This window comes from Phascolarctos cinereus, unplaced genomic scaffold (genome assembly GCF_003287225.1).
Source record: "Phascolarctos cinereus isolate Bilbo 61053 unplaced genomic scaffold, phaCin_HiC Scaffold_5;HRSCAF=322, whole genome shotgun sequence".
NCBI classification, from domain to species: Eukaryota; Metazoa; Chordata; class Mammalia; order Diprotodontia; family Phascolarctidae; genus Phascolarctos; species Phascolarctos cinereus.
Window position 1 is genome coordinate 452452973 of NW_027555958.1, and position 24762 is coordinate 452477734.

General features: G+C 45.7%; 1 protein-coding gene across 6 annotated transcripts in view; it reads left to right on the forward strand.

Annotated features, from left to right (window-relative positions):
- The window catches only part of OSBPL9 (oxysterol binding protein like 9), a 160207-nt gene that overhangs the window by 37987 nt on the left and 97458 nt on the right, over positions 1–24762 (forward strand). For 5 of the 6 annotated variants that reach the window (XM_020987748.2, XM_020987747.2, XM_020987749.2 and 2 more), the window contains exon 3: positions 18901–18979. The exons of the other annotated variant lie outside the window; for it this stretch is intronic. In XM_020987748.2, coding sequence (XP_020843407.1) covers positions 18901–18979 — 79 coding nt within the window. The remainder of the gene's footprint in view (positions 1–18900; positions 18980–24762) is intronic. 6 annotated transcript variants of the gene reach the window in all.

The window sequence follows — 24762 nt, forward strand, 5'->3', positions numbered from 1 at the left end:
ACTGTTGTTTTCCTGGTCATTTCTTTCATTCATTGATTTTTTTTTTAAATTTTTTTGGCTAGGCAGTGGGTTTAAGTGACTTGCCTAGGGTCACACAGCTAGTAAGTGTTATTATGTGTCTGAGGCCGGATTTGAACTCAGGTCCTCCTAAATCCAGGGCCGGTGCTTTATCCACTCTGCCACCTAGCTGCCCCCATTCATTGATCTTAATGATCAATGTACATTTACTTTTGTACATTCTTGTACATGATGGGTGTTTAATGTTTGTTCACTTTAGGGTTTGTTGAAATGCATACCTAATAACCCTGGTGAGGGCAAAATGTTCTCCAAACTTTATGATGAATCAGGTGGTCAGTAAACATCTGTTTAGCACCTCCTGTGTGCCAGGCACTGAGCTAAACTGAGAGTTTCAGTTTAGGCTCAGACACTCATCAGCCATGTGACCCTAGCCAAGTCACTTCTCTCTTTGATTTCTGTTTCCTCAGGTTAGAAATGAGGATCGTGATGCTTGTCTCACGCTCCTTGCAGGGTTGGGAAGGAAGCACCTTGTAAATGGTGACGTGTTGTTTAAATGGGAACTAGTTTTCTGCTTGATAAGGGCCGTTGACAGGATACAGGGTGTCTTAATGAGGATGCCTGAAATGGTCAGGTTCGGCAGTATGTCACAGTGGAATGAATGCGCGATTGCAGAGTCAGTCCAGCTGGGTTTTCATCCAGCTTTGCCACTCACCCTCGTGGGCCACGGTTTTCTCTAGTCTCCTCAGTAATGTGAAGGGGAAGGACTAGGTGACTTTAAGGTCTTACCCTTCCAGCTTTACTTTTATGTTCCTGTGACCTCATTCTCTGGCAAATGAACAAAGATGGTGAAAGACAGATTATAGGAAGACAGACTTACGGATATATTGCAATTGGAGCTTCAAATTGGGCCCCACTGGTTCTAGAAAAGAATTGAAACTTTGCTAGCAAGATTACTACAATGTGCATATTCATAGTCCCAGGAATGCTCCTTCTGTGATGGGGCAGATGCCCCCAAGCTGGATGGAAAGGCCCTGTAACCACCAAAATGTTCACAGCGTTTCTGTGGCAGCAGTGACCTGGAGACAGAAAGAATGGGTGCCTCTTGGTTGGGGAACGGCTGAACCAGCAGAGGCCCATCGGCATGATGGGATATGGTTGCACCAAGGCAATGAGAGATAGCAGGAATTCAGAGAAACTGGGGAAGATTTGTATGAATGAATGACTAGTGATCTCCGCAGAGCCAAGAGAGCACTGTGCAGTCTTGTAAACAATACTAAAAATACAGCAAATGACCTCAGTGCGGTGACCTATCTCAGTGCCACAGGAGTGGGGTGAAACACGTTCCCCTCCTGGAAGGATGCACAAGTTAGCAAAAGTATTTCCATCAGTTTGTTTTCTTTAGCTGCCCATTGCTCCATGGGAGGGGGCAGAGTCACAGCGACGGGGAAAAAACCCAAGTGACCTTTAAAGCATTTCTGACCCTTTTTTTTTTTTTAAGAGAGAGGCTACAGAAATGAGTAGACCCTTCATAATCAATAGAACTTTACAATAGTGGAACTGACCATTTTCTTTGTAGTGCATTTCTGTCTCACTAGAAATATTCAATCAGAGACTAGCTGACCAGATGAGGAGCCTCAGAGGAGAGTCCCTTCCAGTCCTCTGATTTGGGGATTTGTCTGTTCATAGAGCACTTTTTTGTCAAGGATTCCCCTTGGCGGGTATGGGCAGCGTATCACTTGAGAAGAATTGTTCAAGAGAAGTGGTGTCAGAGGGACCCTCAGGTAGGTGATGGGGCAGTGCCAAGAGCAGGAGAGATCCTGCAGTGGCCTGGCCAGGATGAGCCATGTGGTGTGGGTATCCACATGATGTCAGGGGGCGGAGAAGGGTTTGGGGCAGTGAGAGTATTTATTAAGGGCCCACCTTGTGCAAGTGACTAAGCTAAGATGCTGGGGAAGCCAGGGCAGGAGCAGCAGCTGGTGCCTGGGAGGAAGTGACAGAGTGCATGGCGTCCTAGAGCTGGAATCCTGCCTTCAGTGCTGGTAGGGCATTGACACTATTGTGTCGCCCTGGGCACATCCTCTACATTTAACTTTAGAATATTTTGTCTCTCTCAAGAGGTGAAGAAGGGTAGGGGCAGCTGGGTGGCACAATGGATGGAGCACTGGCTCTGGAGTCAGGAGGACCAGAGTTCAAATCCGGCCTCAGACACGTACTGCTTACTAGCTGTGTGACTTTGGGCAAGCACTTAACCCCAGTTGCCTCACAAAAAGAGGTGAAGGGTAGGAAGGAATGTATTTCGGGCATAGATGAGCACCTTTGCACAGGCCTGGAGGCAGGAGTCGGTGTGCCCAGTTCAGAGAAGAGCAGACGGGCCTGTTTGGCTTAGACCATAGGATGAACATGTACAGGAGGAGCAGCACAGAATGCGTCTGGGCTTTCAGCGTCCATGGAGTTTGTACGGGATCCCACGGCACTCAGGAGCTGCTGAAGATTTTTGATCAAGAGTGGGGTCTGTGGGCAGACCTGCGCTTCAGGAAGTTTCTTCTGGCAGTTCTCTGGAAAGCTGATTGGAGAGGGGAGAGACTGGAAGCAGGCAGACCAAGGTTGTGGCATGGTCCAAACAAAATAGAACAGAACACTGAGCTAGTGTGGTGGCTAGAGTGGGATTGAAGAGGAGGGAGAAATGGGGGAATGGTATGGACTTGACCATTGATTGGATTTGAGGGAGAGAAAAAGGATGTGACTGAACTTGTAAACATGGGTGATGAGGAGGATGGTAGTTCCTTCAGTAGAAAATGGCAGGTGTGGAGGACTGAGAGGTTTCAAGGGGAATGAGTTCTCTTTTGGACATGTTGGAGACCAGTGACATGCTTATTAAATTTATGAGTGACACAGAGCTAGGAGAGGGCACTAATGGATTAGATGGTAGAATTGCCATCGAACAAGATGGTCAGGTCAGGAACTAATAAGATGAAATTTTAGGGGCAGCTAGGTGGTGCAGTGGATAGAGTACCGGCTGTGGATTCAGGAGGACCTGAGTTCAAATCCGGCCTCAGACACATGACACTTACTAGCTGTGTGACCCTGGGCAAGTCACTTAACCCCATTGCCTAGCCAAAACAAAAACAAAAAAAAGATGAAATTTTAATAGGAGTAAGTCGTGCATTTAGGTTAATCAAGTGCAAGATGTAAAGATGTTGTATGATAGTAGTTGATGTGAAAATGACCTCAGAGATTTAGTACACAGTACCCTTGGACTCTAATTGATTGTGGCTCACAAAAAGGCAAATCGTGTTCATTAAGCATTAGGGTGACTGTGCTTGGTACTGAGGATACAGAGACATGATGAGGAAGGCCTCTGCCCTCCAGAACTGTCCATTCTGTGAAGACTGTTTTTTAAAAATGTAGCGTACAGAACACAAGAAGCAACAGTTGTATTGTTGTTTGCCCTGGTCAGATCACAGCTGGTTCTAGGGTGCAGAATCTCAGAGGAGAATTAATATGGAACTTGTCCAGAAGAGTAGGGCCAAAATGGTGAGGGCTCTTGAAACCTTGCCTTTGGAGAGATGGTGTGATGAGAACTACCTGAAACATTTGAAAGAACATTTTGAAGCAGAGGTATTTGAATTTTTCTTGTGGGTAGTAGACGACTAGGATCAGTGCTTGGAAGTTACAAGGGCTAGATTTTGGCTCAGTGTGAGGAAAAACTTTAACAGTTTGTGCTCTCCTCAGATGAAATGATCTGTCTGAATATAGGTGAGGAGCTTCTCATTAAAAGATGTGTTTCGGCAGACTCTTAAAATTTTCTGCTTCAACATCTCAGAGGTTCCTTCTGATTCTTAAATTAAGTGATTTTTAAAAACTTACTTCAGTATGATCACCAGTTTTTTTTTTTTTTGAGTGAAGGAAAGTCTTTATTATGCTCCTCAAAAAAGAAGCGTGCACACTGAACTCTAATAGGACACATGTGTGCTGGTTCAGTGGTAGAATCAACTTAATCTTAAATAGTAAGATCCATACTCCACCCACCAGGGCTAGGATTGGTCTGGTTCATCTGAGTTACACTCTTCCGGAATCATTTACCCCGTGTTCTCCTTGTCACGTAAACTCCGCCTGATCATGCATCCCACGTTTAAAAATGGCAGCTATCTCTGCCCTCAGGGTGGATCACCCAATTCTTGAGGACATATATTTAGAACTGGAAGATACCTTAGACATAGATGAAGTCCTGTGCTCTGTCTTCCTTTTCCTCTAAGGGTATACACAAGAAAATTGATGGAGGGGAGAAGCTTAGATAGAGCTCAGGACCTGGATTCAGGAAGGCTGGAGTTGGAATTCTGCCTCAGCCACTTCCTATGACCCTGGTACACTTAGCTATGTGACCCTGGCCAAGGCTTTTAACTGTTTTCCACCTCAGTTTTCTCATTTGTAATATGAAGAGAATGATAATACCATCCTTCCAGGGTTGTTAGGAGGTAAAATGAGATAATATTCATTAAGTGCTTTACAAAATGTTTGCTATTATTTAGCAGCAGCAGCAGCATCCAGGACCTCTGCAGAGGAACTAGGCAGGTTGATAGGCAACACACATTTATTAAGCACTTGGCTCTGTGCCAGGCCCTGTGCTAAGAACTGAGCAGACAGATATAAGCAAAACTGACCAGCCAAACAAGCCTGCCCCTCCCGTCAGGGAGCTTACATTCTAATGGGGGAAGGCAACACGTGTGAGGGAGCTGAAAAAGAGATGGAGGGGCGATGGCATAGTCCTCAGAGGCAAGCACAGATGGGATGGGGATGAAGCAAAATCAGCCTGGGCCTGATCCCAAAATGGAGGCCCTGGAAGGAACTTCTCAATGGGAAAAGGCAAGGGCTTTTCTTCTTCTTTTTTTTCCATTTCTTTGGGACCAAATTTGGTCAATATAATTACCTAGTGTTAAATTTTATTTCACTTTATTTATTGCTGGGGGAGGAGAGGGGGGATTTTTTCCCATTTCCATTGTTGTCTTCATGATGGCATGACATGAAGACTTTTCCTGTGAGTGTGTCAGAAACCTTTGTTTTGGTGCTGCTGGGGCTCCCTCCACAGCTTAGCCTTTGCTGGCTGTGAATCAAGGCAGTGTTAGGTGGGACGGGAACCCAGATGTTCCTCGTTTCAGGTCCAGATCACTGCCCTTGCCATTCTGTGTCAGTGTCAGAATCTCCTGTGATTTGAATTGCAGCCTGAAATCAGGTGCATGGGGAACTGGAGAAATCACTCGGTTATGCTGTCCCATGGTGCATACAATTCCTTTCACATAAAAAGAACGTGATAAGCGATTGAAGTGGTTGAATTAAACTCTGAAATGGTTTTGAAGAGAAGTAATGAGTCTTGTTTCAAGTCATCTGATGAATTTGGGGTGATTCTGGCCTAAGGTTTAATGCATAAAATTGGTTTAAGCAGAAACTTCTCTTACACTTTCCTTTCTAAAGGTTTTAACTTTGGGGTGGTTTGCAGTACTCAGTATATTATTCTTCAGTTAATTAGAGGCTTGGCCCCTCTTGTCCTTTCCCTTTTCTCCACACTTGTTAAATAAGCCTACCATGTATTTCACTAGTATTACTAGATGCAGGACATTATATGTTGGGGAAGACACACTCCAGTCCATCCTCTGCTCAGCTGCCAGAGTGACACATATGCCTTCATGATGAAGTAGCACAACCCCTTGGTTTGGGGCCAGAGCCCGCCGCAGCCTGGCCCTTTGCCACCTTTCTGGACTTCTTACGTTTGATTCCTCTCCACTCAGGTGACACTGGCCGCCTTGCCCTCCCGTGCCTGTGCCTGTGCCTGGAATGCTCTTCCTCCTTCCCACTGCCGACTCTTGGCTTCACTGGCTTCCTTCTGGACTCGCCTTTCCCAGTCTGCCCACTCCTCGTGTATTCCTTCTGAGATCACTTTCCATGTTTGCATGTTGTCTCCTTCTATAGATGGAAGCTCCTTGAGGGCAGGGGCAGAGTGCTTTCTTTGTATCCCTGGCACTTCCCGCAGTCGCTGGCACAGAGTAAATAATGAGTGCTGATTAAGGAACTGAGGTAAGACCGAGTTCTTAGGTACACAAATGAGTGTAGTACAAATTAGAACATAAGTGTTTCAAAGGAATAAAAGGTCCGCTGAGATTCGATAATGGGGAAACTCTGGTTGGAGGATGGGGCAAGGCTTCTTAGTGGGGGTGGCCGTGACTGCCTGCATGACTTGCCCGTAGGACCATTGGACTGTAAATTTAGACTTGGGAGGGAGCTTAGAGGTCACCTAGTCCAGGACCCTGACTTATAGGTGAGGAAACTAAGGTCCAGATGGGTGTCAGGTTCAAACTTGGGTTTGAATCCCACCTCAGGCACTGTCTGTGTCACCTTGGGCAAGTGCATTTATTATTTACTTTGTGCCAAGGACTGTGATAAGTGCCAGGGATACAAAGAAAGAACTCTTCCCCTGCCCTCAAGGAGCTTACGTCTGTAGAAGGAGACAACATGCAAACGACCACTTCCAGAGGGTAGATGGAAGGTGATCTCAGGAGGAATACACTTCTAGAAGGAAGCCAGCAAAGCCAGGAGTTGGCAGCCGAAGGAGGAAGAGCATTCCAGGCATGAGGGACAGCCCGGTGGGCCTCAAATCTCTCCTCTGTCGAATGAAGGGTTTGGCCTGGCTGGGCTCCAAGGCCGCTTCCAGCACCTCTGTTCTCCTGCTGTAGCATTCAAAGTCTCCGGGTGACTGAGCAGGTGGCAGAGCTGGGGTTCAGGCTCCCTGAGGCAGCGCTCCTTCTGTCCTGTTTTTCCAATGAGTGCCGCTGCTACAGTGATTAGTGAAATGGAGAGTCATCTAGAAGAATGAGCACATGCATGCCTGTGTATGGAGGTGCATAGGGTTAGAGCAGGAAGGGACCGCAGAGGCCCTCAAGTCCAGCCCTGTCACTTTAGAAAAAGGAAACCCCAAGAAGGGATGAGTGGCTTCTTAAGGTCATGCCCATAGTAAGTAGCAGAGCTGGAATTTGACCCAAGTCTAGAATTCTTTCAGCTGTAGGTGATTTAGACAGACGGCCGTGGAGGCATGTGGAATTGATGTATTATAAACTTTGTTTATAATAATAATAATAATATATAAAATAATATAAATAAATAAATAAAATAATATAAAATAATTGTGCTTGCTCTAGGAATACTCTAGGTGGCAGAAACAAGATAGAATTTGGTCTTTATACTTGGAGAAATTGATTTTATTTCTTATGAGCTTAATCTTGCATGTGGCAAACTTTTTTCCTTTTAATTAATTTCTAGAATTAGCCTTTAATGTAATCCACAGACCTGGAATCATAAACCACAATCTTTATATAATTTGATTATTCAAGAATATAGTTTGGTATTATCTAAATACTGATTGTGAGCACGGGCCAGTTGTATAACCTTGCTGAAGTCTTAGACAAGTCCTAAGCTATAAAATATGAACAAAATGAAATTGCAGATTGTGCACATTAATGTTACATATGGTGTCAAAAGGCTCAACCCTATATATTTTTAATATATTAAGGTTTTGTTGATGTCTTTTATCTTTTACATCATCATGATTTTCCCCAGTATCCCTTCCCCTTCTCCTGTCATAGAGCCATCCTGTATAACAAATGGGATTTTTTTTAAAGACCAGGGGAAAAAAAGGGGAAAAATCAGGAAATACAAATTAGGAAACTGAAGCTCAACGAGATTTAGAGTTTTGAGAGGTTAAATGACTTGCCAGTAGGAAGTATCAGAGGCAGAATCTGACCCCATTTTTCTTCTAGCTCAAGTCCGGAGTTTTGATGAACCATCAGAATAAATATGTAGGTGGAGACGTCTGGACAGTTGGAAACAAAGCTCTGGAATTAAGTAGAGAAGCCTTGTCTAGCCATGAAGAGGCTCAGGGACTTGGCTAGGATCATACAGCCAGTAAGAGTGTGAAGCACTATCGGAAGCCATGTCTTTTGGCTTGAAGTCAGTCCTTGTGGAGATCATGGGATCACAGAGAGAGAGCTGGAAGGGACCTCATTTTACAGATGAGGAATCTGAGAAGCAAAGGGGTAGAGGGATTTTCATTGGGTCCAGTAAGGATCTAAGATGGGATTCTGAGAAAAATTATTATTTCTCTCATATTTAATAACTAATTATTGAATTAAGATCAAGGTTTTTCCCCTTTTCTACTTCCTCATTCAGGAATCAGCCCCTGTAGGTTATTCAGGCAGACTTTGAAGTGCTGGGCTGATGCAGAGAGGAAGAACTCAGGTAAAGATAAAGTTAGGTGAAATTGATGGACTCTGGCTCATCGTGTTTTGCTCAGGTCTGGGAAAATGTGGATTCTCCCTTTTGTCAGATGTGATATAGATACAGATAATTCTCTCTGACTAAAACTGAGTGATCCCAGTCATGTCCCCTAGTTGCTCATTAGAGTAAGCCAGCCTCTCATTATAATAGTCTTATCAGTACTTGTTAACCAATAAAAATTGAGTTCCACCCTAAAGAACACCCACTCTTCCAAGGGAATATAAGCATTGAGTGGGTTCCATGAGGGGCCTTTGGTCTAAGAGAGACAGCTAAAGTGACTATCCTTTTATTAATAATATGCTAGCATTATTAATAAAATGATTAATTACCCAGAAACTATGTCTCTCAAACATTTTATACAATTCAAACCTAGGTTTTCCTGACTCTAAGTCTATCACTCTATAATAAATATAAAGAGATCTAGATAAAGTGCTATGAGAAATTTAAGGAGAAGTTACCTGATAGATCAGCCTTTCTGTCTGTTGGTAGGTAGCAGGATGGGTGAACTAGGCCTTAAAGGAATAGAAGAATTTCAGTGAGGGGAGCAGTGGAGGGAGGTCATTCTAGCAATAGAAAATGGCTTCCATAAACACACAGGTGTGGGAAGAGGCAAGATGAGGCCCAGTGATGGCCAGGATCCTTGTTTTGTTGCATTGTACAGTCCTTAAGTGATGGAGGATTTGAATAAGAATACCTTGGGAAAGTAGCTTGGAGAAAGATGGTGGAAAACCTCGAATGCTAGTCAGTCTCTGCTTGAACTGGACGCAGTAGTTAAGACAAGAACCATTGAAAGGGTTTGAGCAGAGAAGTGACATGACCAGACCTTTCAGCAGTGCTATGAAGGATGGAGTTGGAATAGGGAAGGAATGAAGGAATTACAGTAGTCTAGGCAGGTGATAATGAAGACCACCAATGATCCAGTCACTTTTGACGAGACAGGATGGATGTAAAAGATACTGCAGAGGTAGAATCAACAGGACTTGGTAAGCAAGTCCTTCCTCTCCCTCAGCACCTCAGGCCAGAGTGTCACGTGGTTAGGGAGGTAGTCTAGTGTCCCAAGGGTTTTTCCCTAGAGAGTCATTTTTGTCATTGATTTGGAAGAAGACACATAGAACTGGGAGGGAAAGTTGATAGGTTAAATGCTAGAATTGAGATTAAAAATGATCTTAACAGTCAAAGAACCCTAGGCCCAAACCACCTAAATGAAATTTAAGGTGGATCAACATAAAATCCTACATGTAGGTTCAAGAAACTGATTGTGTGAGCGTGTGATCGGGGAGACAGAGTCACAGAATCTGAGTTGATCAGGACCTTCGAGACTGCTGTACCCAGTCCAGCCTACAGCCTAATAAGAGGCTTTTCCACCACCCACTGATGAATAGTCATCTAGCCTTTGCTGGGGCACCAGGGATATGGAGACAAAGCATGATTACATTCTAACTGGGGAGACAACATGTGCATATGTCAGCGTATACAGAATAAATATGTACAAAACTACATCGGCAAGGGGTGTGTGTGTGTGTGTGTGTGTGTGTATACATGTATGTATACACATTGAAGATCAGAGAGAGAAGTAGGGATCATAGTGGAGGCATTCTGCTGGGGAAGACAGGAGGGGCTGGGATTTGCCTTGGTCCAAAGGGCCTCCTGTTCATGTGACATGAATATAGGAGGAGATGGTGGAGATGTCGGAGTGAGGTGAGATGAGGAAAAAGAGACGTGAGGGTGCTCTTGGCAAGTGACTTCATTCGTTAGTGAAGGATTAAGCTGATTCTTCATCTGAGCGGAGGGATGTCCTGGCAGGCTGGAGGAAGAATAAACAGGTTGGGAAAGTTTGAGGTGGTGAGTGGGAGGGCATGTGGACTAAGGATTCCCTTGCAGTAGTGAGGTCCCATTTGAGACAATGGGACATAGATTTGTAATGGATGCCCAGTCAACACCTTTTGTGATTTTTCTCCAGCTCTGTTCAGCATGATAGGTTGAATCCTGTAACGTAAAATTCTCTTGGGGAAGTCAGCCTAGGTAGGATGAGAAGCTCTCAAGAATGAAATTCTGAAGACTTGAAGAGAAATAATTCCAGTGAGATAGGTGGAGGAAGGGAACAAGCATTTGTTCAGCACCTCCCATGTGCCAGGCATATTGTCTCATTTGATCCTCACAATAACCTGGGGAGGTAGGTGCTATTTCCGTTTTACAACTGAGGAAACTGAGGCACAGAGTAGTTAATTGACTTGCCCAGGGTCACAGCTAGTATGTGTCTGAGACCAAATTTGAACCCAAGCCCAGCAGTCTATTCACTGCACCCGGCCCAAGAGGCTAGGAGCACAAAGAACTCTTCAAGCAACATAGATTCAAAGAGCCATTTAGAGAAAATGGTTTCCTTTCCTTAGAACTTGGAAAAGTTCTAGAATGGATCATTTAAAATCACCTAGAAAAGGAATCTCTGAGCACAGTAAGTCCTTGCCATACGTGGATTATTTTAAAGTCCTGCAGATGGTGACTTGGAGAACAAAAGGCTCGGGGGGTGTATGATTGCTGTCTGCTAGTATTTGAAGGGCTATCCTGTGTAAAAAGGAATCACTAGCTTTGGTCAGGCCCCGGAGGGCAAAACTAGGGACAGTGGATGGAAGTGTCGAAGAGGGAAGTTTAGATTTGTGTCAGAAAAAACAGCCCAGCTCTTAGAGATGTCCCAAAGTAAAACGGGCTGCTTCAGAAAGTGCAGAGGCCCTTTTCAGTGGAGGGTTTTAAGCAGAGTCAAGATAAGTCACTGGTCCTTCGTTTTTGAAGAGGACCAGTGACATCATGGGCGATGTCTTGACTTGAGCATGAATTAGATTTAAGTGACGCAGAGCTGCACCAAGTCATCGGCCTCACTGTCTCTTCCTCAGTTGTCACAATCCAGGGGCAGGACAGAAGTCAGGACGACTGGTGATGGGGGGCATGCAGTGGATGACCTTGGCGTCTCTTTGACGTCTGCCCAAGCTCTGAGCACTCCGTGGTGCCTGCTTTATCCGCCTTCGTGGCCATCGGAACAAATTGTTCTCGTCTGCTGCCAGGGGAAGTCTGCACACGCTTGGGGTGGACGCCCCCTAACTCACTGATGGGTTTGAGGCCTGCCAGTGACCCTTAACCTGGGGGTGGCTGGTGCTGGAGGCGGACACCCGAGATGGATAGGCAGCCCTCGTTCTCCTGAACACCCGCACACCCTGGCAAGATAACCGTTCGTCTGGCGTACAGGAAGGATCATTCTTGGTTACAGGTTAGATTAGTTGGCTGCCAGAATCTCTTCCGATTCGAAAATTTTGCGATTCTATGAGCGGTCATTGAGGACTAGTAACAGTAATAATGATAATAATAATAGTGATAATAGACAACATTTGTTTAGCACTTACAGGTTTGCAAAGCACTTTTCAGAATAAACAGAATAAAATTTATCCTCAAAATAATCCTGAAATGTAGGTACTATTACCCCTATTTTACAAATGAGGAAACTGAGACAAAAAAAAGTCTGAGGCTGGATTTGAACTCCGGTCTGCCTGGCTCCAGATCCTGTGTTCTAGCCATTGTGTCACGGCTAGTTGCCTTACACTATAGCCTGACATTGCTGTCTCAGTATTGTTCCTGCAGCCAGCAAAAGGAATAGAACAGTGGGCATCCTCAAGAAGGTTATTGGAGGGGGCAGCTGGGTGGCAGAGTGAATAGAGCACTGGCCCTGAAGTCAGGAGGATCTGAGTTCAAATCCAGCCTCAGACCAAATACACTTGACACGTGCCAGCTGTGTGACCCTGAGCAAGTCACTTAACTCCAATTGCCCCCCCCCCAAAAAAAGGAAGGTTATTGGAAACTACAGTGCTCGCCTCCTCGTGTGCTTAGCCTGCTGAAGGAAGTCCCCTGGCCACGCTGACTGGGTCAGCTGCAAATGGATCTTCTCAGATCTCAGTCTGGGCTTTTGTCGCTGCCCTCTAGCCGTGTGTTCCTCTCTGCTCACCTCTTCTATTCTCCTTACGACAGCTGCTGCAGATGCTCTCTTCTCTTACCAAACCCCCTGCAGTACCCCCTCAGCCCTCATCTGGCGTTGCTGGGTCCCGGGCGCAGTCTAACAGCTTTCTTGATGGCTCTGTACGTTCGCCACTGTTGATGGAGCGCCTCCTCCATCTGGTACTGCCTCCTCCTGGGTGTAGATGATGCTGCCCTTTGGGGTTCTCTGTGCTGTGGTGCTCTTTATTCTCTGTGAGTTTCATGGTCATCATTAGGAGGCAGACTCCTCCTTCACCTGTAGCTCCAGCCCTAATCTCTCTCCCAATAGCCTTCGGTCCTGCTTCTGCAGCTGCCTGCTGGATGCCTTGTCCCTGTATTTCTGTAGAACACCTTGGTTACAGTGTTTCTCCATTCCCCCTAGCGTCAGCCCTCCTGCTTTCCCTGTCTCTGTGGCTTTATGTCATCCTTTCAGTCATTCACTTCTCTACCCTGTGAGTCACTCTGGACTGCTTACTCGGTCCCCCCACCCCATAGTGTCTGGTGATTTTGTTGCCTCCTCTGGCCAGTCGTGGGCTTGGTTCAGTCATTTCCATTTCCACACCATTTTTCACATCCAGCGCGTTCTTTCCAGTCATGGCCACCGCCCTAGGGATAGGGAGGCAGGGAGAGAATAAACATTTGTATAGTGCCTACTGGGGTGGATAGAGTGCTGGCTCTGGAGTCAGGAAGACTCATCTGCATGAGTTCAGATTTGTCCTGAGACACTACCTGTGTGACCCTGGGCAAGTCAGTTAACCCTGCTTGCCTCAGTTTCCTCATCTGTACAATGAACTGGAGAAGGAAATGGCAAACCACTCCAGTGTCTTTGCCAAGAAAACCCCAGATAGGGTCGTGAAGAGTTGGACACAACCGAAAAATGACTGAACAACAACACCAGGCACTATGCTCAGCACTTTACAAATCTGCTCTCCTTTAATCCTTACTACAACCCAGGGAGAGAGGTGCTGTTAGTATCCCCAGTTTACAGTTGAGGAAACTGAGGCAGACAGATTAAGTGACTTGCTCAGGGTAACACAGTGAGTGTCTGAGGCTGAATTTGAACTCAGATCTTCTTGCCTGCAGGCCCAGCTCTCTATCCACAGTGCAACCCTGGTGCCTCTTCCAGGCCTCTTTCTCGAACCATTACTATATTCGTATTTGGTTTCCTCTGTTTCCAGTCTCCTTGCTCCAATCTATTCTTCACACAGTTGCCAAATTGATAATTCCTGAAGTACAGGTTCTCCACTTAAGAAGCCCTTTAGCAGCTAGCACCAGACTGTTTTTCTAGGTTGCTGTCATGTTATTCCCCTTCACCCATTTGAGCTAAACTCATCTATTTTCTTTTTGCCTTATAGGGTGTATTCCCTCTCCTTCCTCTTTGATTTGGCATAGGCTGTCCTCTGAGCTTGAAATGTTTGCATTTCTCCTTTACATTTGCAACACAGTATTTATTCTTCAGGGTTCAGCTCAGGAGCCATCTCCTACACTAAGCCTTTCCTGATTCTCCCCAGTTTTTCATTTCTCCCCCCCTCCCCCCACCCTGCCACCATTTTTTCATTTATTTTGTGTATGTTCAGTATTTCCTTTTCAATGAATATGCTTATTTCCCCTTAGTAAGCTGTAAGCTTCTTGAGGGCAGGGTCTGTCTTGCTTCTGTCTTTGCCTGTCAGTGCCCTGTTTGACATAACAATACACATTAAATAAATGCTAGTGGATCGATTAGATAAATATCTGGCAAATGTGATGTACTTCTGGTACCGTCAGAAATCAGGAAGCCTAGAGAGACCAGAGAAGGTCTGCTAAACTAATCCTGGATCAGGGGCCTGCCAAGCGATGGCAGACCACAAAGCTCGAGATGCTGTAGCGTGAAATGACCAGAGTAGATGTCCTCTGTATTGTAGTATTTCAGATGAATGTGTGTCTGTCTTTCTGCTCACGCACAAACATTGCAGTCCATTCACAGCCTCTCACCCTTGACTTTCTGAAAACCTCTCCTGGAAGATCCTCCCATTATAGTATAGGTCTCCATCCAGGCCTTTTGGTATTTGGTGGAAGTCATTGGCTGTTGTGAGGGTCAGATGGTGCAGCATGTGGAAAGCCCTTTGAGAGATGATGAAGGTTAATTTGAATGTTAGCAACTCTTGTTTTCCTTACTATTTCCGGATCGTCATCCGTGTCACTCCCACGTGTGCAGGCTCGCCAAGACTCTTCTTCTCTCTCTTTTTCTTAGTAACTTTCTCCGTTTCCATGGGTTTGATCGTCCTCCATGTCATCAGTGCAGCTAGTAGATAGAGAGCTGGCTTGTAAAGCAGGAATACCATGCTTCATGTTCTGTCTTTGATGCATGTGTGACCTTGTGTGTGACCCTGGGCAAGTCACTTGACCTCAGTCAGGGCTCTAGGCAGCTGTCCCTGACCCGGTCCATCTTCCACTCAGCTGTCACACTGATTTCCCTGAAACGCAGATCTGGCCATTCATTAAATTCCAGTCTCTCCCTGATGCTTCTGGGATCGAGTATAAAGCCCTTAATAACCTGGCGCCTTCCTGCGTCCCGGTTTCCTCACAGCTGACTCCTATCCAGGTCCTCATCAGTCCAGTGAGGCTGACCTCCTGGCTGTTCCTCCAACGTGACTCTCCATCTCCTGACTCCAGATGCTTTCACTGGCCGCCCTCTATGCTAGAATTCTCTCCTAGGTCTGGGCTTCCTTCAGGTGAAATTCCATGTTCTGCAAGAAGCCTTTCCCAGCCCTTCTTAATCATAGTGCCTTCCAGTTCACCCTGTGTGTGTCTTGTTTGGATCAGTTCTTTGCATTTTGCCTCTCCCATCAGATTGAGAGCAGGTACTATTTTTTTGCCTTTTTTCTATTCTTAGCACTTAGCAAGGTGCCTGGCACAGAGTAGCTGCTTAACAAATGCTAGTTGACTGACGACTGACTGTATAAGACATTTCAGAGGTGTCATTGGCTTGCGTGGGAGAGGGTGTTCCTTCTAACCAGTGAAATCTTGATGACTGGTTGAATGCTGCAGTTTTCAAAGTGTATCCCTAAGTCTTGGCCAAGAACGCTGCAGCAGATGGACTTTCAGATATCAGTGTAGCCAGTCCAGAACTGCGGAGTTGAAGAGTTGGAATGGGCTTCTGTGGCCAGCTATGAAAGGAATCCTCATTACCTGTGTGACAGATGGTTGTCTAGCCTGTGCTTGGACCTCTGAGGAAGGGGAGCCTGGTCTCATTGTTTGGTTTTCCCTGACGTCAGGCCTCTATTTGTTCTGTTTGCAGCTCTCACTCGTGTTTCTGCCCTCCGTGGCTAACTGACAAGGCAGGTCCCTTGTGTAGAAGGTGCTACCTGAGCTGAAGCTTGAAGCAAGTTAGGAATTCTTTTAATTTTCTTTTCAATTTATTATTTATTTTAAACATCATCTTTTAAAAAAATGTTTTTGAGTTCTGAATCCTGGCCTTCCCTCTCATCCCTCTCATCCCCATTGATAAGGCAAAAAATGTGATATGAATTATACATGTGAAATCATGCAAAATATATTTCCATATTAGGCATGTTGTTAAAAAAATAAAGTGAGAAAAATGTGCTTCAATCTATACTCAAACTCCATCAGTTCTCTCTGGAGGTGGATGGCGTTTTTCATCTTAAGTCCTTTGGAATTGCCTTGAATCATTGCATTGATCAGAATGGCTGAGTCATTCATAGTTTAGCATTGTACAGTAGTGCTATTACTGTGTATGGTATTCTTCTGGTTCTACTAACCTCACTTTGCATTAGTTTATAAAAGTCTTACCAGGTTTTTCTAAACTGTCCTGCTTTGTCATTTCTTATAGCACAATAGTATTCTATCATAGTCATATGCCACAGACATGTTCAGCCATTCCGCAGTTGATGGGCATCCTCTCAGTTCCTGTTTCTTGCCGCCACAAAGAGCTGCTATAAATATTTTCATACAGATAGGTCTTTTTTTCCCCCTTTGGTCTCTTTGGGATACAGACCTAGTAGTGGTATTGCTGAATCAAAAGGTATGCACAGTTTTATAGCCCTTTGGGCAAAATTCCAAATTGTTCTCCAGAATGGTTGGATCAGTTCACAGCTCCACTAATAGTGCATTAGTATCCCAATTTTTCTACATCCCTGCCAACATTTATCCTTTTCTGTCATATTAGTCAATCTGATAGGTCTGAGCTGGTACCTCAGAGTTTTAATTTGTATTTCTTTAATTAGTAATAATTAGTAAAATTTTTTTCATATTGACTGTAGATATCTTTGATTTCTCTATTGAAAAACTGCCTGTTCATGTCCTTTGACCATTTATCAATTGGGGAGTGGCTTGTATGTTTATAAATTTGACTCAGTTCTCTATATATTTGAGAAATGAGGCCTTTATCAGAGAAACTTGCTATGAATTTTTTTCTCCCAGTTTCTTGCTCTTCCTTATGATCTTGGCTACATTAGTTTTGTTTGTATAAAAAGTGTTTAATTTAGTGTAATCAAAATTATCCATTTTACTTTCTGTGATCCTCTCTGTCTCTTGTTTAGTCTTAAATTCTTCCCTAGGTAAAATTTTCCATGCTCACCTAATTTGCTTGTGATATCATCCTTTATGTCTAAATCATGTACCCATTTTGACCTTATCTTAGTGTATGGTGTCAGATGTTCGTCCATACGTAGTTTCTGTCAAACTGCTTTCCAGTTTTCCCAGCAGTTTGTGTCAGATGGCAAGTTCTTGTCCCGAAAGCTTTGGGTTTATGAAACATTAGACTCCTGTGGTTGTTTATTTCTGTGTATTGTGTACTCATGTATTCCATGGATCCACCGCTCTGTTTCTTAGCCAGGACCAGATTGTTTGATGGTTACTGCTTTGTGGTACAGGAAGCTAGGAATTCTAAGAAGCAGATTGGGGAGGGATCGGGGATAACTAGTGCAAAGGTCCTGAGGTAGAAAATGGAGTAGCAACAAGGCCACCAGTTTGGTTGGACTGTGGTGAATGTGATAATGCTGGATCTTTAAAGCCCAACAAAGGATAGTTGATCCTGGAAGCTGAGTGGTGTGTGTGTGTGTGTGTGTGTGTGTGTGTGTGTGTGTGCGCGTGTGAGAGAGAGAGAGAGAGAGAGAGAGAGAGAGACATGGTCAGATGTATGTTTTAAGGAAGATCCTTTTGGTGATGGTGTTAAGGGTTGTAGCTTTGTGAATGCAAAGTAGGGATCATATAAGAGAGATGTAAAGATAGAAACAACACGTTTTAGCGATGACCTAGCTGTAGGGTGAGTGTGGGTGAGGCACCAAGGACCACACTGAAGTTGCAGACCTGAGTGACTCCAAGGATGCTGGTGCCCTTGACATAAATAGGGCAGTTCAGAAGATGGAGGGTGAGTTTAAGGGAAAGAAAATAAGCTCTGTTCTCCATGTGTTGAGTCTGATATCCCACCACTTGAGACCCCTTCAGCACTTCACAGTTTAAGAAATGCTACTCTGTAGGCAGTTCTGTGGATGGCTGGAGCTCAGGAGACAGACTAGGGTTGGATAAAATTGCCAGATCTGGGGGTTTGCCATCGTGGAGATGGTGATTGAACCACTGGGAGCTGTGCTCGATATGATGATGGGGCAGAAATACTAGACTAGACCATTAGTTAAATGACTCAATTCCCTTCTTAATTTTGCCACTGACAAGGTCATACGTATAGACATGGCCCCCTGGGACTAATGAAGATGACCTTCTCCAGCCCACTTCCTGTACTCGGGCAGTTATGGAGATGGAAACAGTGCATTTTGTAGTGATTTGAACACTCTGAAAAGTAGCATCTGAATGATTGTCATTTGGTACCTGCCCTAGGTGGGCCCCAGGGAAGGAGTGTAGCTGTGCTTCCCTGAGCCCCTCAGGGCGTGGGCAGCCAAGGGTCCAAAGGCCTTTCCCTCGTGACTGTGCAGTTCAGCTGCTTCAGCCTCCCTTCCCCCTTGGCCCTCACAGCCCTTTCTGCCTTTCATTTCCCTACCACTCCCCTTCTCCCTCCCTTTCCCAGGGGGAAAAAAACCCAGCTGGGCTGTATTTCTTTTTCCTTTTTTGAAAAGCATGCTGTTGTCTGGCTGGTATGTTATCCCTGCAGCTGGGTGCTTCTGACTGGCGGGTCCTGTTAGGGTAGTGTTTGCTTTTGCTAACCTTACCAGCCTCACTCCCTTACTGCCTCAGGGTCCTCTCTTGGGAGCCTTTCCTGTAGGGCCTCCTTCCTCGCTCCCCCTCTGCCTTTTCCCAGAAGTCTCTGTTGTCTTCCAGGAGGTTACAACTATTTTAACCAAGAAGACTGGAGATCTTGCATGTTTCTGTTGTTTCCCCCCTCCCCTCTTTCAAACATCTGTTCTCCTTGTTTTACCTGGAGAGTGGCTCTGTTCCCTGAAACAGAGCCAGTGGCTCAGCTTACTCTCTGCAGAGAGGATCCCGTTGGCTCCCCATCTCGTCCTTGCCGTTTAGCATTCCTGGGGTGTCGTGGCTGGGGATGTTGCTGATGTCACTGCCTGCCTTATCAGGATTTTGCTCTTTGTTTCACAGGGAGCTGTGATTGGTATAGACGATGAGGACGACAGCACCTTCACAATAACTGTTGATCAGAAAACCTTCCATTTCCAGGGTGAGCTGAAAGAAGAGATTCTTTCTTTTTATGGTCCCGTCTGCAGGGATCTTCTCGGTGGGGGTGGTACTGGCCGGATGCCTTGAATGTTTCTGCCATAGATACTGCGTGAACGATGAGCACAGGGCGGGGGGAGCCTGCTGGCTGAGGAGGGGCTGCTGCTGCTGCAGGGGTAGGCTGGCTTCTCTAGATGGCGGCGTACGTACGTATCAGAAAAGACTGTAGCTTTAAAGGCAGCAGTGGGCGATTAAAAATTCAAAGGATAAAATCAGTCAAGGGGGAGAGTGATGGGCTGCTGTTGGCTTGCCTCTCTGGGCTGCCGCTGATGCTAATCTCCTTTATCCAGGAGAGGGATTGTGCTTCTGCGGGGCACGTCTGCGAGCCTAAAGGCTGCAGTTTGTGTACACTCAAACTTGAGACGTGGTTGTGTTGGAGGGGGAGGCCACGTCTGACTCTGAGGTGGTGAATTGCTTCAAGGACTACAGGCTTGCATTCATTTCATCTCCATTTCTGTGTCTTGTCCGCCAGGCGTCATTTCTCTGCTCCTACCCTTGTCCTCTTTCCTTACGCCAATGCCCTCTGCCCCTGGTATGTTCCGGCATTGCATGCTTTGGCTCACCGGTAGAAAGGGTAAGGTACTGGATGATCATTCTCATTTCATGTTGCTATGAGCACTGGGGATCAGCCTCCCCACCCTGCCAGCTTCAGGCTTCTGTTGGAGTGGCGCTTTGCCTGGCAGAGTAGCATCACTATTAACAAACCCAGGGGGAGCCTTCACAGTCTGAGGGTGGGGGTTGTTTGGTTTAATGCATGATTTCTGAAAGAAGCAGGGTAATTAGTCCAGAGTCTTGTTTTTTAGTGTGAAGATATTGTGGTGATTGTGTAGGTGTAAGTGGTCCTAGTTGGTTCAGATTGAATGGGAGTGTCCCAGTGTCCATTGTGTTCTGGAAAGTGAAAGCTGTATGTTCTCCCAAGGGCCCTTTCCCTGAGATCCTGGGCCAGGCATAGTCTTGGGTCAGGGATTATTTGAATAATACGGCTATAACTTGCAGCCACAGTTATGTCTCTGCCAGTGTTGGGCCCTATGTCCTCCATTCCTCCTTTGTTTTCTTCTACCAACTCTTTTCTGAAAGGCCCAGTTCTTGATTTTTAAGAATATATGTTGCACACATGTGCTGAGCATTTCTCTACAAGAAGAAGACTTCAGTTGATTTAAGTTGGATTCTTCGGTGGGCCTTGAGCGCAGGTGTGGATGCAGGTGAGGACTGTCTACTTGCAGTGTGGAATCTGCTCCTCTGCGGTTGCTAAGGCAACACCCCTTCTGCAGCTCTCATCTGCTGTGTTGTGGGATTGTGTCAGGAGAGCCAGGCCTCTGGAGGAGGAAAGGCCAATCGCTGCACCTTTGGGTTTAGATAGAAAGCATGTCTTCTACCCCCCCCCTTTACCTCTTGGCCCCGTTCCACTGGCTTCTGGGTGAAAGAACAGCTTCATGTGTGATGATGGCTTGAAGAATTGCTAGGGGCTTAGAGCTTTATCAGAGGCTCAAAAGGTCACCCATCTCACTTCAACAGTAGAGAGGTGTGGGTGAATAGTTGAGGTTGTTCCTGATGATTGTAGGATTCAGGAGCGATGTACACAATTGTAGGCTGCGGAAGTGTGATGGCAGGCAGAATTTCTTTCTTATTAATGGCAGATACTTTCTCATTAAGGATGATGCTTGGGGCAGCTAGGTGGCACAGTGGATAGAGTACCAGCCCTGAATTCAGGAGGACCTGGGGTCAAATCCGGCCTCAGATTGACACATAATACTTACTAGCTGTGGGACCCTGGGCAAGTCACTTAACCCCATTGCCTAACCAAAAAAGAAAAAAGAAATAATAATAAAAAAATAAAAAATTCTTATTAAAAGAAAAAAAAGGATGATGCTTGCATCTCAGCAGAAATCTTTATGTATTTGAGAAAAACAAAGTTGTGAGATGCCCAACACATTTTTCATTTTTTGGTTGTATGTAATATAACCATTTGTAATATGGTTTTGGGTCAAAAGATCATAGCTGGAAGACCCTACAGAGGCCATATGGTACAATCCCCTGGTTTTATAGATGGGGAAACTGAGGCCCAGGTCACACAGGTAATGCCAGGAGTGGCGGTCAAACCCAGGTCCTCTGACTCCAGAGGTAGGACTCTTTCAGACCCTTTATTCCAATTGTACTAAATTTGGGTGTAAATTAATGAACCTCCTATTATTAGATGTCCTATCCTTGCCTTTTTGAACAAGAAGCATTGTGGCGTAGTAGAAATTACCCTGGTCTTTGCATGAAAAGATCTGAACTGGAGTTTTGACTTGGAGGCCTGTGATGGCTGTGGCCTTGAGCCTTTTCCTCTCCCTGGGCCTCCCTTTGCTCACTTGTAACCCCACTTGGATGTCCTACCACACTAGGGCAGAAGTGTCAGCAGGAAAAGAAAGGCGTTGGATGTTTGCTCTAGAATCCTGAGCCGGGATTATTTGAAAACAAACAAAAACTGCTAGTTGGTAAATGTCAGGATCACAGTCAGGCTCCCGCCAAGTGCCCTGAGCAAGCTGGGCATTCTGGTGAGGCCCTTGGGCATCGGTTTTTCTCTTCCTCCTCCTTCTCTTGTGTCGTTACTGTCAGATGCTGTGGAGTGGTGTCCTGAGAGGCCCCCTCACCCCCGGGGAGTCAAGAAGAGCCGGGCTCAGGTGCCCTGTTTGACACGTCCTGATTGGGTAACCAAGGTTGTTCTCTCACACCCATGTATTTAACTAAGACTCTGAGTTGTGCACAGTTGCCAGTGGGCTATGGTAGAGGGAGTCGGCTTCCTCTGCTCATGAAATTACAGGTCCAGACCAAAACATTCTGTCTACTCATGTTAATAATTTATTAGTCACCACCAAATGTGTAGTGGAAACAGTGCTTGCTCTGTATGACCACGGGCAAGTTATTTCTTCCTTTTTGGCCTCCCATGTTCCCGTCCATAAATCAGGGAGCTGGAGTAGATGGATGGCCCCAAAGGTCTGACCTTCTGTTTATATGCAGGATTGTCATACTCGTGGAGAGTGACACAAAACATGGATTGTTGTGTAGAGAAGGGGAGCATTGGCTGTGACAGGTAGAAGGAGCACTGGGCCTTTGCCTTGTCAGAAGCCGGACCTGTGTCCCAGCTCTGCTCTTCACTGAGCGACCTTGGACAAGGCCCTCCCTGCCTGCTTGGAACTGCAGCTTCTCCATCCACGTGGGCAGGAGTGCTTGCAAGACCTACCGACAAGGTAGATGCTTTGTCAGACTTTGGTGCTAGATAAATATCTGCTATCTACGGATTTCCCTGAAAGACTCAACCTGGAATAACTGTTGCCTGTGATGTGTAAGTGCTTGAAGTTTTCTGAGGGCTTGGATTCCCAGTCCTAGTTGTTAACTCCCCCAGAACCTGAGCATCATGGAGACCTCGGGTCAGAGTGGGAAGGACTGTGAGAGGTGAGATCTTCTAGTGCGACCTTCTCCTTTGATAGAGGAGTAGATCCAGGTTCATAGTGGTGAAGTGGAGTGACTGATTTTTTTTTTTGGCTTTTTTTTTAGGCAGTTGGGGTTAAGTGACTTGCCCAGGGTCACACAGCTAGTAAGTGTCAAGTGTTTGGTCTGAGGCTGGATTTGAACTCAGGTTCTCCTGACTTCAGGGCAGTTGCTCTATCCTCTGCACCACCTAGCTGCCCCCTGAAGTGGAGTGACTGAGCTAGTGTTGCACAGCTGTCCTGAGAGGCTCTAGTGAAGTCACATTAAATTCACTCTTATAGGATGACAGAATCTCAGAGGTATCTACGGTAACCCATCAAGTCTGGCTGAAGAGTAGCAATACGTTGCAAGCAGCCGTTCAGGTGTCGCCTGAAGGCCTCTTGTGCGTGGGAGCCCGCTGCTCCTGAAGCTTCACCGCACTTTTGGAAAGCTCTTCTTTCCTCTCCTTCCCTTTTTCCTTCTCCGTGCATAGAATGGAGCCAAAACTTGCTCCCTCTACCACGCAGAATGAGTCCAGTCCTTTAGATAATTGAAATAAATAGAAAAAATGCAAACGGGGGATAGGGATAGTGAAGGTGAGGTCTGACTTCTTAAACAGTGGAAATCACTATTGTGGCTCATCCTTTTTGGTGGGAGATGATGTCTTGTGTGTGGTAGGAACCTAATGATGTTTCTTGGATTCAGTGGGAGAAAGTGTGACAAGGGCAGTGGGGCAGCTGTTCTGTGGGTGCCCAGGTGAGTGGGCAGAGCAAGATCCAGCTTCCTGAGATGGAGGCTGACAGCTGTGTTCAGAGACATTCAGACGGGATGAATGAGTACTTTTTAAAAAACAAGAAGTGTGGCTGTTTAATGACAAGCACAGTCGTTTGTAATCTTCCTGATGCATTTTATAGCTTTGTTAGCTAGGTTAGAATCTTTTATTTTTAGTAATGACAGTGGCAACTCACATTTATACAATATTTGCTTAATGTCACGAAGGGCAGACCCCTTTTTAAAAAAAAAATCTGTTCCTCACAACAGAGAGGCAGGGCAGTTATTATTCCCATCTTACAGGGAAGGAAACTGAGACCCAGAGAAGGGAAATAATGTGCCTGGGGCCACTTAGCTGGCAAATGGCGGAGTGAGAATTCAAACCCAGGGATTTCGACTCCCACGATCAGTGTTCTTTCCATCCCATCAATCTTTTGAGAGTGTTTTCAGGAAACATCCCACCCAGTAAGTCACGCATGGTTGTGTAATAGCAGAACCTTTTAACTCAACATCTCAAAACATTTGGTTAGGAAGCAACCATTTTCAATCAGTGTGTTCTTGGGAGGAGTTTTAAAGGTGAGAATATGTCTAATTTAAGAAAGGTCAATCAAGAAACTACTGTCAGTATAATTGAAGGTACATTTTAAAGCCTTGGAATGATTCTGGGCCAGTGCAAGCTCAGACATTTTCTTGGAAAAGAAACGGCTCAGTGTTAAATAGCCAGGTTGTCTTGCTTGGTTCTCCTGGCTTCTGAGTTGCCATCGTTCTCAAGCTCCTTTTCATTGATGTCTTTTTTAATTGGCCTCTTGCAGCCGCGTAGTCCTAGCTTCCTCTTTTTTGAATGACTTAAAAACATGTACACACACAAACACAAACCCATCTTGAAATCAGCACAACGAAATAGAAATAAGTTCTGGAACTCATTCCACAGGTGCGCCTTGAGTGTCTTATGTAACGGTCTTCTGTGAATGGTGTGGTATGTTAGGCCAAGGCTGGTCTTGGGTTTGAGTGCTGGCTCAGGCATTTCAGCAGTTGTAGGACTGGGATCCTGTCTGGGCCACAAGCTTCTCAGTACTCTGCTGTGGTATGTTGGGACCATTAGAAGACATGGGGCACAACAATCTTGAAAGTGAGTATTAACTACAGTGGGAATGGAGAGGCAGGCGCATTGAGAGCGTGAACAAATGAGGCTGCAGCGTGTGAGGAGCACGGAGTAAAAAAATGTCATCGGGGAACCTACCGCAGGAAGAGAAGATGGGCTGGCTCCACAGCCAGGTGAGCGGCCTGTGTCCTCCGCAGTAGGCATCCTGGAGATGTCAGGAGGAACAGAGGAAGGCCTCCATCTAGTATGGTGGCTGAACTGGGCCTCTGGGAGCGAACTTCAAGGAAAGTGTGTACCAGAGTGCCTGGGCTCGGCAAGCTTGGGTGGGCTGGGACAGTGTCTTTGGAAGTGACACGGAGACACATGAAGCCGTCTCCCTGAGCCTTGGTTTATCCATTTGTGAA